Source organism: Mauremys mutica, chromosome 17, assembly GCF_020497125.1.
Source record: "Mauremys mutica isolate MM-2020 ecotype Southern chromosome 17, ASM2049712v1, whole genome shotgun sequence".
Classification (NCBI taxonomy): domain Eukaryota; kingdom Metazoa; phylum Chordata; order Testudines; family Geoemydidae; genus Mauremys; species Mauremys mutica.
In genome coordinates this window covers 9,912,183-9,930,888 of record NC_059088.1, presented here as the reverse complement: position 1 = coordinate 9,930,888, position 18,706 = coordinate 9,912,183, and the positions used below count along the sequence as shown (strand labels likewise).

General features: G+C 48.3%; 2 protein-coding genes across 2 annotated transcripts in view; one reads left to right on the top strand and one right to left on the bottom strand.

The window, feature by feature from the left end:
* The window catches only part of LOC123351333, a 113,441-nt gene that overhangs the window by 19,842 nt on the left and 74,893 nt on the right, over nucleotides 1–18,706 (top strand). The window lies entirely within an intron of this gene.
* On the bottom strand, nucleotides 1,265–17,610 carry LOC123351337 (interferon-inducible GTPase 5-like). The gene is made up of 2 exons (XM_044990613.1): nucleotides 17,589–17,610; nucleotides 1,265–2,553 (listed from the first exon to the last, which is right to left on the bottom strand). The coding sequence occupies exon 2, from the start codon at nucleotides 2,547–2,549 to the stop codon at nucleotides 1,317–1,319; it is 1,233 nt and encodes a 410-aa protein (XP_044846548.1). The 5' UTR covers nucleotides 2,550–2,553; nucleotides 17,589–17,610; the 3' UTR covers nucleotides 1,265–1,316.

The window sequence follows — 18,706 nt, the reverse complement described above, 5'->3', positions numbered from 1 at the left end:
TCTCTGAGATCGGCAGTGATGACAAAACCACAAGCAGTGAATACACAGAGCAAAGAGATGCAACTGCATGAATTACCGACTGTGGAATATAGAACAAATTTGCGATAGGCTGCTGCGGGCCATCAGATGAACCAATCGTCCTCAGAGCCCGACACATCGCGATTACAATTCACCAATCCCAGGTGAGTCTGAGCGGTATGGGGTGATTCCCTGACCCCAGGCCAACCTAAACTCCACATTAAACAAACACATCAGCACCAAAACCACCATCAGCAGCAGCTCAAACTGCAGCTCGGGCCCATAAGAAAAATCTCACATCAGCAATTTAACTCTTAATTCTCTGATATGGGTTTAGGAGCCAGATGCTTCCAAACTCCGCTCAGGGTACAACTTAGTTACAGGGCTAATAACAGCCTCTAGCACAAGGACGGCAGACGGAGAAAAGAATTATTAGCGAACCTCTGTTATGAGACCTGTTAAACAGATCCCCAGAGCGGGTCAATGGGATTGGATCAATGGAGCTCGGTTAATTACTGGGGATCTGTGCTTGGGGGTTTCTAACCAAGTCTGTTTCCCTGGGGCGCAGGGACCCGCATTAGAGCAGCGTTGAGTTGAGAGCAGAGTTCATGGCAGCTGAGCAGGTTACAGGTCTCGGTCAATGTCTTACTGCTCAGAAATCTATTTTTAATGGTTTCCTTTTAATTAATTGCGTTCACATGCTTTGGGTTGAATTGGTCTAACCCAGGATTGAATGGCAAAGGGAAAAGGACTCAGGAAAAGAACACAAGCTGGAAGGAGCTGGTTCCGGTTTCAGCTATTTTCTGATCACGTTTTGCACTGTTATTACAGCTCTGCTGGTTTGTCATGGTCAGATTCTGCACCGGTTTACACCGCATGCAATAGGCCACATCCTCAGCTGGTGTAAATCGCTCCATTGGACTCAAGGAATCTCCACTGATTTACACAGAGAAAGTTAAAATATATTTTAAAAATCTTGCTTGAGGTTTTTAATTAATTTAGATCAGGATCTTTTGAGCTGGTATTTGCCCTGATGCTGTCCCTCAACTATCCCAGCTGAGGCCTGGCTTAAAAAAATTGTGGAGCCAGGGAACTGTATCTCAGTTTTGCCTGTTCCTCCACACTAGAAATACATCTTTGTATTTTAAAGCTCAAACTCTGGAGATCTTATTCAATATTTTTTTTTCTTTTGTTGCATGAAATCTGAGTACAGAAGAATTTGCCATAGTCCCCTGGTTGGCTCCAATCTCCATCTGCCAGAGGCGTGTATCAGTTTACTGGTCTTTTGTTGCTGTTATTCATTTGTTTTCTCTCTCCAAGGCCTTGATCAGGACTCTTTGGGCGTCTTCAGCGACATCATCCAAAAAGTTGTTCAGCATGCTGTATGTCACTGTGAAAGACGTCTCTGCAGCAAATACGGTCCCAACCACCGGTATCATGCTGATAAAATGTTTAGCAAAAATTAGACCCTTTCCTGCCGCCTTAGTCAGCTGCTCCTCAGCCGTTTCTTTTGAGATATTGTTGGCCAGTGGGGACTTGATCACGCCCTTCAGCTCAGCGACAGACTTCCGAACCTGGCTAGCGAGTGTATAGAGGGAAATGTTATCCAGCCCAAAGCTCTCACAATATTCTCTCATGTTATCCACCAGGATGCCAATGTCGCACTTCACCGAGAGAGCCGGGAGAGGAACAGCTGCGATGGCGCACGACTTCAGGGCTTGTTTCCAGATCTGTCTTTGCAAAGCTTTTTTTTTCTTTTCCAAGATTGGTTTGGAAAGATTGGGCAGGGCCAGGAGGAAAAGGTGTTTCTTGTGACTTTCCAGTTCCTTCAGCAACGTTTTCTGCAGTTTGGGAGAATCGTATTTCTGAAATTCCCTGCTTGACACAAGGAAAACCTGCGGGGAGCTCATCCCTTCTCCGCACAGGTGATTGACGCAGTCATTTCTGATTTTCTCCAGGGTTCTCTCCTCATTGAAGCTCTTTTTGTGTTTCTCATTGTAAATGTCAAAGTCCACCTTGGAGCGCACAAAGTAAAACTTCTTCCCCATCTTATGGATCTCCTGGGCCAGTTTGGCGTGGTTGGCTTTGAACCGCTCCGAAGCGAGGATGATGAAGAAGTCATAGCGACTGAATGTCACCTGCTCCAGGTAAGTGTCTGGCCGAAAATCTGGGGTCCCGATCCCCGGCAGGTCCCAGAAGATCACATTGGGGTACTTGGAATGTTGGTACCTCTCTGGTTCTATGGTCGTCTCTACCACCCCGGTCTCAGCTGATCCTTCATCCTCATCTCCCAGGCCCCGGAGGGCATTGAGGAAGGACGATTTCCCAGATCCTGACTCCCCTGTGATCGCGATGTTGAGCTCGGTGTTGTTAAACAACTCGTCAGACTTCTGCACCACACACGCTGCTCCTGAGAGGTCTCCTGCTTCGAGAGCAGCCTTGATCTCATCAGTTTCCTGCTCAGACAGACCAGGAAGTATATTTCTGTCTTTTGAAAATTTGTTACCAGGGATAAATTTTGATTCTTCCATCTTCCTATGGAGAAAAAAGAAAAATTATACATAGTCTTTTTCCTCCCACAGAACAAAGTCATCTGGGAATTTTAATCTGCAAGGAGTAATAAAAAAGAAAAAAATGTTACTCAGTGCTAGTTACTATCTGTGGGGGGAGGGTACCGATGACTCCATTTCCCTCCCCTAGCACCTAGCGGATAGAACAGTAGACTGGGACTCAGTGGACCTGCATTCTATTCCCACCTCTATTCCCACCTTTGCCAATGGTGTGCAACTCACTGCCACGTGCCTCAGTTTCTCTATCTGTATAAGGGGGCTAATGGTAAGCACTTTAGAGCAGGGGTGGGCAAAATTTTTGGCCCGAGGGCCGCATCGGGGTTCAAAATTGTATCTGCAAAATGGGGATAATGAAAAGCGCTTTAGACCTACCGATGGAAAAGCATGATGGAAAAGTCAGGCATTCTAATTGATCATACATGTCCTGTACTTCCCGTGGGGCTGGCATGCTATCCCCTTTACCCAGCACCTCCGAGAGCCGACAGTTCTAGTCCGGCTCCTGACCCGAGCCATGCTCCATGTCACCCGCAGCGTAGCCTGCTTGACCAGTGTCCCCACACCGCCCTCCAGCTGCTGGGCCTCCCCCTTTGAAACACCCCTTCTTGACTCTAACAGCCGGCCCAGGGTTGGCATTAAGCCTCAGGCTGCTGGTTCACCCTCGACAGGGACAGGGTTTGTTGGCTCCGTCGCAGAGTCACATCTGCTGCAGACGGATGTGTAGAGTCTCTTCCCAGATTGGGGGTAGGGGACTCTGCACCTCCACCCGATGGCTAAGGGTGACGTATCTGGGTGTGAGGGGAGAGAATGGAGGTATCCGTATCCTTCCCTCACAGACACCCCCCATCCCTTAAAATCCTCCCCATGCTGGTGTCCCCTCTGCTGCCTCCCCGGTCAGGGGCAGGGACCCACAAGTCCTCACCTTCCCCATGCGGTGCCCAGCCATGGGGCAGAGCCTCCATACTCCCCCTTCCTACCCATTGCCCCCGATTCTGCTGCTTCAGGACAGAGCTGCGCAGTAGGAGATATCGGAGGAGGGTTCAGATGTGCCCCTCCAAAGCCCTGTGTCTTCATGTGCCCCCATCTCTGTCCCCCCTTCCAAAAATGCCCTCGCTGACTCCACGTCAGTCCCTGCATCCTCTTCCCTGGTCCTCAGCCCTGACAATGCCTGACTCCCGCCCCCTGGCCCAGGTGTGCTGGGCAGCAGAGAGATGGGAGACAAGGAGGGGGAGAGCTGGGCCGTGGGACATGGGGGTGCTGGAAAATGATCTTTCAAAAAAAGCCAAGGAAATGGCCTGCCCCCAAAGTTTGTAGGTGCAGCGTGAAGGTGGCCTGGAGGTGCCCTTCCAGAACGTGGAAAGTGGCTAAACGTAAACCTCTGACAATAGGGACGTGATGAGTCAAAAATACACCCCAGCCCCACAATGCAACCTTCATTGTGCTGCTGTCACTTACCCCTCAGGGTGCCCTGCAGACCCTGGTCCCTATGCCACCAGACAGCCCATATTCCCCACGGCAAGAAGGCCCCGTGCACGGCTGCTGCAGGTTACCAAGCTCAGTGCTGGATCTCACGGTACGTCCACCCCTCTCCTCACCTCACAGCGACAGCTCAGCCCCCTGCTCCAGCAACTCGTCCTTCCTTCAGCCCGGCTGCACCTGCCCCAGCGAACGAGGTGTGTGCAGATGGGTGCTGGAAATCAGAACTGGAACTCAGCGCAAACAACAACATTCTTTTCAGTTTGGGCACCACCCTTGCTCAGCAAATCCCAGGTTTCCAATTTCAGGGAGGCTGTTGGGTGAATGGATGAGGTGGGTGTGGTATAGAGGCCGTGTGACTTAGTGGGTAGGAAGCCTGAGTGGGAGTCTGGTTAAAGTGTAGGAGTCTTGGTATTTAGCCACCAAAGCCAGGAGGCAGTGTGCCTCAGTTCCCCCTCCACACAGCAGCGTAGGCCTGTTCTGCTTTTGCTGCTGTGCCAAGTTTCCAACCTGTTTATAGGTATAAGCTGAAAAGCAACATGCTTGTGGGACTGTCTTGTCACCATCCCTAGCACGTACAAAAGTTTTTTTCCACAAATCAGGTATGTCCCACATCTTTAAAGAGTTAACCACTAGTATTAACTCGTTTGTCTTGACCCATAGATGAAGTAGCAAAATACACAGCAAATCTACGGCGGACAGGCTTTGTTCACACAATTTAGCTTGTTAGTGTCTATTGCACTTCCCAATTCCTTTGTGTACCATGGTAGGCACTCTGATACAGATTCTTCTGCCTTTTTGGAGAAGGCTTTTGTCATAAACAGATAGTTAAGGGTTAAGGGTCTCTTTTACCTGTAAAGGGTTAACAAGCTCAGTAACCTGACGGACACCTGACCAGAGGACCAATCAAGGGACAAGATAATTTCAAATCTCTGTGGAGGGAAGCCTTTGTTTGTGTTCTTTGTTTGGGGGGTGTTTTCTCTTTGGATCTGAGAGGGGCCAGACGTATATCCAGGCTCTCCAAGTTTCCTGAAGTATTTTCCTCTGTTCAGTATAGTGAGTATTAGAAAGGCGGATTAGTCTTATAATTAATTTCTGTATTTGCAAATGTGTGTTTGCTGGAGAAATCTCTTTATTTCTGTTTGCTGTTACTTTGATTATTCTGAGAAAGGAGTGGGGAATGTCCCTCTTGGTTTATAAGTTAGACCCTGTAATATTTTTCATCCTGGTGTTACAGAGATAGTGTTACTTTCTTTCTTTTAATAAAATCTTTTCTTTTTAGAACCTGATTGATTTCTTCCCTTGTTTGGAATTTCAGGGGAAGAGGAAAGGGGGGAAGGGAATCCCTCTTTGTTTGATTCAAGGAGTTTGAATCAAGGTGATTTCTCCCGACGGCTAAGGGAGGGGGAGGTGGGGGAATGGGCTATTTCCCTTTGTGTTAAGATCCAAGGAGTTGGATCTGTGTTCCCCAGGGAAAGTTTTGGGGGAACAGGGAGTGTGCTAGACACTGGAATTTCTAGCTGGTGGCAGCGTAACCAGATCTAAACTAGGATTTTAGTTTAGAGGAGTCCATGCAGGTCCCCATCTTGTGGACACTAAAGTTCAAAGTGGGGAATAAACCTATGACAGCTTTCAACTCAGGGATGTGTTTGAAGCTTTGGCAAGGAAAGGGTGCACTGCAATCATGCCTGCCCTCAGCCCCTCCCGCTGAAATTTCTTTGAGTTGGACCCCAGCTGCTTGTGAAGCTTCCCAAATGCAAAGTTTTCCTCCCTTGAAGAGAAGTGTTATTTTTTACAAGGGTAGCTAGAATAACTTCCTTTACTGGAGTGCTTTGGATCAGTCAGATTCCCTCGGTTACCCCACTCTCTGCTCCCAACAGGTCAGCTGGGTGGACTCTCCCCTCCAGGAGATATGACCCCCAGTCTTCCCTCAAAACCTGAGTTGCAGGAGAGGGGTCTGGCATTTTAAATGCAGATTTTTCACCCGCCTCCTGGGTGTTGCCGGCACAGAGGCCCGAGGATAGCAACAGTGGTTCGTTGCCCGGTGTGCTTCACTCCAATAAACACACCAAGGTGGAGAAGCAGACAAAGTTTATTTGAGCCCAAATAAGGTGCAAGGGAGACATAGCAATCTCAAATCCTGCACACAGATGCAAGCCATTTTTCTCTTCTTATACATGATTTCAGCTAAGCATTCCCATTACCCCCACACTCCTCATCCCCCTCTACCCCCCCATCCTATTTCCCATATAGTGGATACATCATGCAAGTAGCAATTACACTAAGCAGGTTAAATCATACTTGGCAAAAACCACTTTAGCTTGTTAGTAACTCTTCTGTGAACAGTTATCTTGTTTTATTTCTTTGATCTGTTATTTTGCCCCTTAGCCAGAGGCATACAGGCCTCATTATTATTTTCTAGTACCAGTGTGAGTGGGGTTGCACCTGATAACTAGCTGTTACACATTCCATTCTCTGTTGCTAGCTTGTTAGGTCGATTAAAGTTCAAACATGGGAGCGCTTTGGTCAGACATGGAGTGACTTTAGTTCATTCAGGCCTAATACAGAAGGGCTTCATTGACACTGTGGTTTTCCACCCTCCTGAGTTACCTAGAGTCATGCCTAATGACACCAACATGGGGAAAAGCCTCCCTACAAAAGGTGGGCTGACTCTCCGGTCCCCCATCACCTTCCGTCTGGGCTTCCTTCTCTGGGCTCCCCTCTGGATCAGAAACTCCTGTACCCCACAAAAGGGAAAGTAGCCCGGATCTAGCTATAGGCTCACAGCTACCAGCTATGACAGACCCTTCATTGGCCAGCAAAATCCCCCCAGTTTCCCTCAAGTTGGGCTTGCTTCCAGCTACAGAGTCCTTGGGGTCTGTTCCCACCGCAGCTGTTACCAGGACCCCGACTTCCATCTCCCAGGTACATGTCTCTGTGCACCCCAGGGCAGGACCTGTCCCCTGCTGACTTGCAAGTTCCTGGCAGCCAGCAGCTGGGATGGCCTCCCTGTTACAAGGTGGAACATCCCCCTTCCCCGGGAAGATGATCACAGGACAGGAGCTGGCTCTATCCACCCCTCCTGCAGGGACCGGCCTTGAGCCCGGGGCTACAGAAACTGCCTTTGACCACCCCTCCCCCCAAAGCTGCATTTTCCACTGTTACAGAGGAATTAAAGAGACGCTCTCTTATTTCCCCAGCAGAACATGTGACTTCACCCCTCCCTCTGGAGCTTTCAGCACAAGATTCCTTCTCGCTACTAACAAACCCTGGAACAGATTTTGTCACATCAAAGAAACCATTTCCCAGTAGAAACGGTGAAAAATTGTGTGCCACTGCTGCAACAGTCAGCTCAGCCTGCAGATCACCAGTTTCCATGTGTACCTTGGCTAAAGGTGCAAGGACTTTGTAACCTCCCACCAGTTCTAATTCTGCCATTTTTCCTGGTAACAAATCCTTCTCCTGGATCAGGTCTGTCCTGACCACAGAAATTTCTGCACCCGCGTCTCTTAAACCTTGCAGCACGCTGTCATTAAGCTTAACAGCATGCATGTGTGCACCGCTTGGGTTTGTAGAAGCAACCTTTACAAATCCTGTGTGGAAAGAGGCAGCAGCCTGGGCTGCCCCTGTGCTCTGAGAAGCAGCAACTTCATGAGTTACCTGCTGCATTTTCCCACTCAGCAAGGGACACTTATTCCTCAGGTGCTCAGTGGCCTTACAATGATAGCACCTCTTGGGCTCCTCTGCTTGTACAGGAGACTTGGAACGAGTAACAGGGGAATGGAGGAGGTGAACGTCCAGCCTCCTTTTTCCCAGGGGTGAAATGGTGATTCTGCTTTCCACCAACCCTCTACCCCTCTGCCAGTGGTTTATGTTTAATTGCAGCTTGTGACTGTTCGAAAGAGTCTGCAGACTCAGCTAATCCACCCACTGCATCCACCTTTTTGTCCCACAAATCCTGTTTTACATCATCACTGAATATATTCAGGAATTGTTCCTGAGTAACCAAATCACACATTTCTTCCAAGCTTGCAATGCCTTTACCTAGAAAATCTCTCATTTCATTTACAAAAGCCACATTACTCAATCCAGATCCCCTCTTAAGGCGCCTGAATTTAACCCTGTAGGTTTCAGGTGTAATCTGAAACTGTTTCAAAACCAGTTCCTTAAATGTACCATAGTTTGAAGCATCATCAATAGGCATCTTATTGAATATGTCCAGCGCTGTCCCAGTCAATTTTTGCCATCAACATAGTCATTTTTTGATTGTCAGGAATTGCATGGAGGGTCACAGTCTCTCAAAGGTGAAGAAATATTCAGCAATATCACTGAATTCATCATACTGCAGACACAGTCGCTCTCATTTGTGGATTTTTGGGGAAGTGGAGCCAGCCGCTAGAGGGTTTTGTCTCTTCCACTCCATAACAGTCAGTTCATGCTTCTGGGCCTGTATTTCTCTGACTTTTAACTCCAGGGCTAGGCTCTGGGTTTCCATGGCTCTTTTGTGCGCAGCTTCCTCCCTGGCTGCTGCAGTCTCCTCCCTGGCTGCCTCTGCTTCTTTGAGCCTCAATTGAAACTCCTGGTCCTTTGCCTTCTCTTCTGCTTCCAGTCTGGTTATCTCTAGTTTTGTAGCTTCCTCACTGGTAGTCATTTTCCTGTTTTCTTGTGCTTATTTACCTCACCCAGAATAAACAAATAGAAAATAACACACCAGTAACCACTTTGTCTGTTCTCCAATCACCACACTCAACACTCACTTAAAATCACTACCAGTATTTCAAAGCAATCAGCTGTGCACAGATTGTGCTCGACTATGCCACTGAGACAGGTTAGGTAACAGAAACCTCCTTGGGACTGTCACCTGATGTGCTGGGACTATCTCTGAGCCCATTTTCCCTGGCAGGTTGGGACTTCAGTACCCTGCCTTGTTGAGCCAGACACACTAGCCTGCTACAAAAAAAAGACCAAGGTCTGAACCACGTCCCCCAAAAGCTGCAGGCTTAACTGAAAACAGCTTAAGAAGGGCTCCAGTCTCTAGCACCCAGATACCCAGTTCCCAATGGGATCCAACCCCCAAATAAATCTGTTTTATTCTGTATAAAGCTTATACAGGGTAAACTCATAAATTGTTCACCCGCTGTAACACTGATAGAGAGATATGCACAGCTGTTTTCTCCCCCAGGAATTAATTACTTGCTCTGGGTTAATTAATAAGTAAAAAGTGATTTTATTAAACATAAAAAGTAGGATTTAAGTGGTTCCAAATAATAACAGACAGAATGAAGTAAGTTACCGAACAAAATAAAATAAAACACGCCAGTCTAAGCCTAATACAATAGGAAACTGAATGCAGGTAAATCTCACCCTCAGAGATGTTCCAATGAGCTTCTTTGACAGACTAGACTCCTTCCTAGTCTGGGTCCAGCAATCCCTCACACCCCCGTAGTTACTGTCCTTTGTTCCAGTCTCTTTCAGGCATCTCTTTGGGGGTGGAGAGGTTATCTCTGAGCCAGCTGAAGACAAAATGGAGGGGTTTCCAGGGCCTTTTATATTCTCTCTCTTGTGCCACATCACAGCCACAAGATGAGGTCTCTAGCCACCTGGGCAAGTCACATGTCTATGAACAATTCAGCTTTTTGCAGGCCGATCCCATTGTTTACCTGTTAGTTTGAATTAATAGATTCATAGATTCTAGGGCTGGAAGGGACCTCGAGAGGTCATCAAGTCCAGTCCCCTGCCCTCATGGCAGGACCGAATACTGTCTAGACCATCCCGGATAGACATTTATCTAACCTACTCTTAAATATCTCCAGAGATGGAGATTCCACAACCTCCCTAGGCAATTTAAGGCAGTGTTTAACCACCCTGACAGTTAGGAACTTTTTCCTAATGTCCAACCTAAACCTCCCTTGCTGCAGTTTAAGCCCATTGCTTCTTGTTCTATCATTAGAGGTTAAGGTGAACGAGTTTTCTCCCTCCTCCTTATGACACCCTTTTAGATACCTGAAAACTGCTATCATGTCCCCTCTCAGTCTTCTCTTTTCCAAACTAAACAAACCCAATTCGTTCAGCCTCCTTCATAGGTCATGTTCTCAAGACCTTTAATCATTCTTGTTGCTCTTCTCTGGACCCTCTCCAATTTCTCCACATCTTTCTTGAAATGCGGTGACGAGAACTGGACACAATACTCCAGTTGAGGCCTAACCAGCGCCGAGTAGAGCGGAAAAATGACTTCTCGTGGCTTGCTCACAACACACCTGTTAATGCATCCCAGAATCACGTTTGCTTTTTTTGCAACAGCATCACACTGTTGACTCATATTTAGCTTGTGATCCACTATAACCCCTAGATCCCTTTCTGCCGTACTCCTTCCTAGACAGTCTCTTCCCATTCTGTATGTGTGACACTGGTTGTTCCTTCCTAAGTGGAGCGCTTTGCATTTGTCTTTATTAAACTTCATCCTGTTTACCTCAGACCGTTTCTCAATTTGTCCAGATTATTTTGAATTATGACCCTATCCTCCAAAGCAGTTGCAATCCCTCCCAGTTTGGTGTCATCTGCAAACTTAATAAGCGTACTTTCTATGCCAATATCTAAGTCATTGACGAAGATATTGAACAGAGCCGGTCCCAAAACAGACCCCTGCGGAACCCCACTTGTTATCCCTTTCCAGCAGGATTGGGAACCATTAATAACTACTCTCTGAGTACGGTTCTCCAGCCAGTTATGCATCCACCTTATAGTAGCTCCATCTAAATTGTATTTGCCTAGTTTATCGATAAGAATATCATGTAAGACCGTAACAAACACCTTACTAAATTCTAGGTATAGAATCCACTGCTTCTCCCTTATCCACAAGACTCGTTATCCTATCAAAGAAAGCTATCAGATTGGTTTGACATGATTTGTTCTTTACAAATCCATGCTGGCTATTCCCTATCACCGTACCACCTTCCAAGGGTTTGCAGATGATTTCCTTAATTACTTGCTCTGTTATCTTCCCTGGCACAGAAGTTAAACTAATTGGTCTGTAGTTTCCTGGGTTGTTTTTATTTCCCTTTTTATAGATGGGCACTAGATTTGCCCTTTTCCAGTCTTCTGGAATCTCTGCTGTCTCCCATGATTTTCCAAAGATAATAGCTAGAGGCTCAGATATCTCTTCTATTAGCTCCTTGAGTATTCTAGGATGCATTTCATCAGGCCCTGGTAACTTGCAGGCATCTAACTTTTCTAAGTGATTTTTAAATTGTTCTTTTTTTTATTTTATCTTCTAAACCTACCCCCTTCTCATTAGCATTCACTCTGTTAGGCATTCCTTCAGACTTCTCAGTGAAGACCGAAACAAAGAAGTCATTAAGCATCTCTGCCATTTCCAAGTTTCCTGTTACTGTTTCTCCCTCCTCACTGAGCAGTGGGCCTACCCTGTCCTTGGTCTTCCTCTTGCTTCTAATGTATCGATAAAAAGTCTTCTTGTTTCCCTTTATTCCCGTAGCTAGTTTGAGCTCTTTTTGTGCCTTTGCCTTTCAAATCTTGCCCCTGCATTCCTGTGTTGTTTGCCTATATTCATCCTTTGCAATTTGTCCTAGTTTCCATTTTTTATATGTCTCCTTTTTATTTTTTAGATCATGCAGGATCTCGTGGTTAAGCCAAGCTGGTCTTTTGCCACATTTTCTATCTTTCCGACCCAGCAGAATAGCTTGTTTTTGGGCCCTTAATAGTGTCCCTTTGAAAAACTGCCAACTCTCCTCAGTTGTTTTTCCCCTCAGTCTTGATTCCCATGGGACCTTACCTATCAGCTCTCTGAGCTTACCAAAATCCGCCTTCCTGAAATCCATTGTCTCTATTTTGCTGTACTCCCTTCTACCCTTCCTTAGAATTGCAAACTCTGATTTCATGATCACTTTCACCCAAGCTGCCTTCCACTTTCAAATTCTCAACAAGTTCCTCCCTATTTGTTAAAATGAAATCTAGAACAGCTTCCCCCCAGTAGCTTTTTCAACCTTCTGAAATAAAAAGATGTCTGCAATGCAGTCCAAGAACTTTATTGGATAGTCTGTGCCCCGCGGTGTTATTTTCCCAATGTATATCTGGATAGTTGAAGTCCCTCATCACCACCAAATCTTGGGCTTTGTATGATTTTGTTAGTTGTTTAAAAAAAGCCTCATCCACCTCTTCCACCTGGTTAGGTGGCCTGTAGCAGACTCCTAGCACGACATCATCCTTGTTTTTTACCCCTTTTAGCCTAACCCAGGACTCTCAACATTTCCATCTCCTATGTCCATCTCCACCTCAGTCCAAGTGTGCACATTTTTAATATATAAGACAACACTTCCTCCCTTTTTCCCTGTCTATCCTTCCTGAGCAAGCTGCACCCATCCACATCAACACTCCAATCATGTGTATTATCCCACCAAGTTTTAGTGATGCCAACAATGTCATAGTTGTATTTATTTATTAGCCCTTCCAGTTCTTCCTGCTTATTCCCCATACTTCTCGCATTTGTATATAGGCATCTAAGATACTGGTTTGATCTTGCCTCCCAGTTTTGCCCTGACCCTCCTTTCTCTCTGCCATTATGGCCCATGCTCCCTCTTGTTTCCGACCCATCTCCCAGGTCTCCATGTTCCCCACTCACCTCTGGGCTTTGCTCACCTGTCCCCATCAAACCTAGTTTAAAGCCCTCCTCACTAGGTTAGCCAGTCTGTGTGCAAATAGGGTCTTTCCCCTCCTCGAAAGGTGAGCGCCATCTCTGCCTAGCAGTCCTTCCTGGAATAGCATCCCGTGGTCGAGGAAGCCAAAACCCTCCTGGTGACACCATCTTCGCAGCCAGGCATTTCACCTCCACGATGCACCTGTCTCTGCCCGGGCCCCTACCTTTGACAGGAAGAATCGAAGAGAATACCCCCTGCGCGCCAAACTCCTTCACCCTGTAGCCACTCTTGATCCGCTCAGTGTCACACCTCGCAGTATCATTTGTGCCCACATGGATGAGTAGCATGGGGTAGTAGTCAGAGGGCTGGATAATCCTAGACAATGCCTCTGTAACGTCTCAGATACGGGCCCCCGGCAGGCAGCATACCTCCCGAGATGAAATGTCAGGGCGACAGATGGGCGCCTCCGTCCCCCTCAGCAGAGAGTCTCCGACCACCACTGGTGGCAGCAGACCTCCCGGCCTTAGGGGTACAAGGCTTCTCCTCCTTTACTGTAGGGGGTGATTCCTTCTCTCCTGTATCAAGAAGAGCATAATGGTTACCTATTACCACGGCGGGAGGGTTCGGAGCAGGGGTGGAGCACTGCCTGCTGCCAGAAGTAGCCAGCTGCCAGTGTCCACCCTGAGCCCTCTCCTCCTCCACCCGTGGTGTGTCAGCAGTCCTGTGTACTGGGACAGCTACCTCAGCTGTCTCCACATGGACACTGTCCAGGAATTGCTCGTGGATTCAGATGCTCCTCAACCTAGTCACCTCCTCCTGTAGCTCTCCCACCTGCTGCCTGAGAGATTCCACCAGCAGGCACCTTTCACATTGGATGGCCACCCCCCCGCCCCGCCCTCAGCCTGGATATCAGTAAGTGGAAATTGCAAGTTACAGTCCCTGCAGAACCACACCAGGATCTGGGGAGAAGCATCCATGCTTAGGTGCTCTGTCTGGCTACAGGCGCAGGTGGAGGAGACAGAAGCAGTGCTGGCACAGGTGTTGCGGGTCTTCCTAACCATCGTAAGCCTCCCTCTGTCAACTCCCTCTCTAACTCCCCTGTCTGCAGGCTCAGGGAAGCTCAGATGTGGATTGGCGTCTCCCAAAGTCCATTGTTGGCCAATACTCCCAATTATTTGAATAACCCCTTCACACTGTGTTGGCCAAATCTGTTTTATGTGCTTCCTACAGCAAACACTTTAAATACAAGCATAGAGCCAACGCTCATAACTTCAGAAATAAAAATGCTACATGTATACAAATAGGATGAATATAATCAGTACATCATAACCTTTGCAAAGATGTGTTACATGGCATATCTAGCATAAAACATATTCCAGTTATGTCACATTTACACTCGCATATTTCTATAAAGCACTATGGGGTGTAACGTCACAATGGGTTTAGCAGTGAAATGTTTCCAAACTCTGTTCAGGGTAAGACTTAGTTAAAGGGCTAATAACAGCCTCTAGTGTAAGGATTGTAGACAGAGAAAAGAATCTTATCTAACCTTAGCTATAAAATCCATTAAACGGATGTGCCTGGAAGACCAGATCCCCAGAGCAGGTCAATGGGATTGAATCAATGGAGCTAGGTGTATTACTTGGTGTATTACTGTGCTTGGGGGTTTCTAACTGAGTCTGTTTGCCTGGGGCTCAGGGACCTGCATTAGAGCAGCGTTGAGTTGAGAGCTGAGTTCATGGCAGCTGAGCAGGTTACAGGTCTCATGTCTTCTTACTTCTTAGAAATCTATTGTTAATGGTGTCCTCTTAATTATTTGTGTTCAAGTGCTTTGGGTTGAATCGGTCTAACCCAGTATTGAATGGCAAAGGGAAAAGGACTCAGGGAAAGAACAAAATCTGGAAGGAGCTGGTTCCGGGTTCACTATTTGCTAATCACATGTTTGCACGGTTATTTCAGCTCTGCTGACTTCTCATGGTCAGACTTTGCACTGCATACAATAGGCCACATCCTCAGGTGGTGTCAATTGCTTCATTGGACTCAGGAATCTCCATTGATTTACACAGAGAAAGTTCAAGTATATTTAAAAATCTTGTCCGATGCTTTTAATTAACATAGACCAGGACTTTTTGAGCTGGTATTTGCACTGCTGCTGTCTCTCAACTTTCTCATCTGGGGCCTGGCTTAGAAAAATAGGGGGTCAGGGAACTGTACCTCACTTTTGCCAAACTCTGGGGATCTTTTTCAACATTTTTTCGTTTGTTGCATTAGATTTGAGTACAGAAGAATCTGCCATTGTCCTCTGGTTGGCTCCAAGCTCCATCTGCCAGAGGCCTGTGTCCAACTTGTTGGTCCCTTGTTGCTGTTAGTTATTTGTTTTCTCTTCTGTCTCCAATGCCTTGACCAGGACTCTTTGGGCATCTTCAGCAACACCATCCAGAAAGCTGTTCAGCATTCTGTATGTCACTGTGAAAGACCTCTCTGCAGCAAATACGGTCCCAACCACCGGTATCATGCTGACAAAATGTTTAACTGCCATTAGACCCTCCCCTGTAGCCTCCCTCAGCAGCTTCTCGGCTGTTTCTTTTGAGATCTTGTTGGCCAATGGGGATTTGATCACGTCCTTCAGCTCAGCGACAGACTTCCGAACCTGGCTAGCGAGTATAATGAGGGAAATATCATCCAGCCCAAAGCTCTCACAATATTCTCTCATGTTATCCACCAGGATGCCAATGTCGCACTTCACCGAGAGAGCCGGGAGAGGAACAGCTGCGATGGCGCACGACTTCAGGGCTTGTTTCCAGATCTGCCTCTGCAAACCCTTTTTCTTCTTTTCCAAGATTGGTTCGGAAAGATTGGGCAGGGCCAGGAGGAAAACGTGTTTCTTGTGACTTTCCAGTTCCTTCAGCAACTTTTTCTGCAGTTTGGGAGAATCGTATTTCTGAAATTCCCTCCTTGACACAAGGAAAACCTGCGGGGAGCTCATCCCTTCTTTGCACAGGTGATTGACGCAGTCATTTCTGATTTTCTCCAGGGTTCTCTCTTCATTGAAGCTCTTTTTGCGTTTCTCATTGTAAATGTCAAAGTCCACCTTGGAGCGCACAAAGTAAAACTTCTTCCGCATCTTATGGATCTCCTGGGCCAGTTTGGCGTGGTTGGCTCTGAACCGTTCTGAGGCGAGGATGATGAAGAAGTCATAGCGATTGAATGTCACCTGCTCCAGGTAAGTGTCTGGCCGAAAATCTGGGGTCCCGATCCCCGGCAGGTCCCAGAAGATCACATTGGGGTACTTGGAATGCTGGTACCGCTCTGGTTCTTTGGTTGTCTCTACCACCCCGGTCTCAGCTGATCCTTCATCTTCATCTCCCAGGCCCCGGATGGCATTGAGGAAGGATGATTTCCCAGCTCCTGACTCCCCTGTGATCGCGATGTTGAGTTCAGTTTTTTTAAGCAACTTGTCAGACCTCTGCACCACATACGCTGCTCCTGAGAGGTCTCCTGCTTCAATGGCAGCCTTGATCTCATTGGTTTCCTGCTCCGACAGACCAGGCAGTGTATTTCTGTGTTTTGTAAATATGCTACCAAAGAGAACTTTTAGTTGTTCCATCCTCCTGTGGAAAAAAACCACCCAAAATTAAGTGTCAGTCTTAGTCTTTTTCCTCCCTCAGAACAAGTCACCCGGAATTGTAACATGCAGAGAGTAAAAGAGAATGTTATGTAGCGGACAGAACACTAGCCTGGGACTCAATTTCCCCATCTGTAAAATGGGGATAATGAAAAGCGCTGGAGACTACAGATGGAAAAGCATGATGGAAAAGCCAGGTATTATTATTTAACATCCATGTCCCGTACTTCCCGTGGGGCTGGCACGCTCTCCCCTTTACTCAGCACCTCTGAGAGCCGACAGTTCTATAGTCTGGCTCCTGACCCGAGCCATGATCCTTGCAACCCCCAGTGTAGCCTGTTTGCCCTATTTCCCCACACCGCCCTCCAGCTGCTGGGCCTCCCCCTTTGAATCACCCCTTCTCCAGCCTCACAGCCGGCCCAGGGGTGGCACTGTGCCGCAGGCTGCTGGTTCACCCTCGACAGGGACAGGGTTTGTTGGCTCCGTCGCAGAGTCACGTCTGCTGCAGACGGATGTGTAGAGTCTCTTCCCAGATTGGGGGTGGGGGACTCTGCACCTCCCCCCGATGGCTAAGGGTGACGTATCTGGGTGTGAGGGGAGGGAATGGAGGTATCCGTATCCTCCCCCCACAGGCACCCCCCATCCCTTCAAGTCCTCCTCATGCTGGTGTCCCCTCTGCTGCCTCCCCAGTTAGGGGCAGGGACCCCCAAGTCCTCACCTTCCCCATGCGGTGCCCAGCCATGGGGCAGAGCCCCCAGACTCCCCCTTCCTGCCCATTCCCCCCGATTCTGCTGCTTCAGGTCAGAGCTGCCCAGTAGGAGATATCGGAGGAGGGTTCAGCTGTGCCCATCCAGGCCTGTGTCTTCATGTGCCCCCATCTCTGTCCCCCCTTCCAAAAATGCCCTCGCTGACTCCACGTCAGTCCCTGCATCCTCTTCCCTGCTCCTCAGCCCTGACAATGCCTGACCCCCGCCCCCCGGCCCAGGTGTGCTGGGCAGCAGAGAGATGGGAGACAAGGAGGGGGAGAGCTGGGCTGTGGGCCATGGGGGTGCTGGAAAATGATCTTTCAAAAAAAAAGCCAAGGAACTGGCCTGCCCCCAATGTTTGTAGGTGCAGCGTGAAGGTGGCCTGGAGGTGCCCTTCCAGAACGTGGAAAGTGGCTAAACGTAAACCTCTGACAAGCAGGATGTGATGAGTCAAAAATACATCCCAACCCCACAATGCAACCTTCATTGTGCTGCTGTCACTTACCCCTCAGGGAGCCCTGCAGACCCTGGTCCCTACGCCACCAGACAGCTGATATTGCCCACGGCAAGAAGGCTCCGTGCACGGCTACTGCTGCAGCCTATCGAGCTCAGCGTTGGATCTCACGGTACGTCCACCCCTCTCCTCACCTCACAGCGACAGCTCAGCCCCCTGCTCCAGCGACTCCGTCGTTCCTTCAACCCGGCTGCACCTGCCCCAGCGAACGAGGTGTGTGCAGATGGGTGCTGGAAATCAAAACTGGAACTCAGCGCAAACAACAACATTCTTTTCAGTTTCTGGCACCACCCTTGCTCAACAAATCCCAGGTTTCCAATTTCAGGGAGGCTGTTAAGGTGGCTACTGATCTCCTAGCCACTGTGTTTGCACCCCATAGTCCACACAGTTCAGCTCTGACCTGCCACACGACCTGCTGCTGTGGTCAGAGGCCTCCATTGTTTGCAGCTGTTCTACAGCAAAGAGGCTTAACTGCTCTCTCCATTGAGCCTGAAAGCGAGTGCTGAGCTTTGATGGAGAGCCCTGGCTCCCATCCTCCCTGCTCTAACCACTAAACCCCACTCCCCTTTGTACACAGCCCCGCTGGTGTCTAGCACCCTTTGCCCTTCTGGGGAAGCAACACTGTCATTGATACGCAGGGTGAAAGCTGGATCGATGCTGTGAGAGCCGGGGCCAATTGCTTCAAGGAATCCCTGCCCCAGTCAGTGCAACTGCCCTGAACGCAGTGAGGGCCACTGGAGCGAATGCCACTGAACAAGGAAACACAAGTCTTTGGGTAATGACGCGCCGCATACAATGACACTTTTACTTCAACGATCTACGCCGCTTGCAGACCTAAACTAGCACCTCCCCAAGTGACATTAGCTGTGACAACAGGAACCCTTGTCCATTGGCATGGCTGGGTCTGCACTGGGGCTTTTGTCAGCAGAGCTACGTCATCCAGCGGTGGGATTTTTTTCATGTCCTTGACTCATGCTCAGACCCAGTCTCATGGGTTTTCTCTGCTTCCCCGTTGAGTGTCGGCAGTGGAGGTGGAAAGCTCGCAGAAGCAGCTCTGAGCATGACCCTGAGAAGAACCAGGAGACGGAGTCTCTGGAGCAGAGATCTCA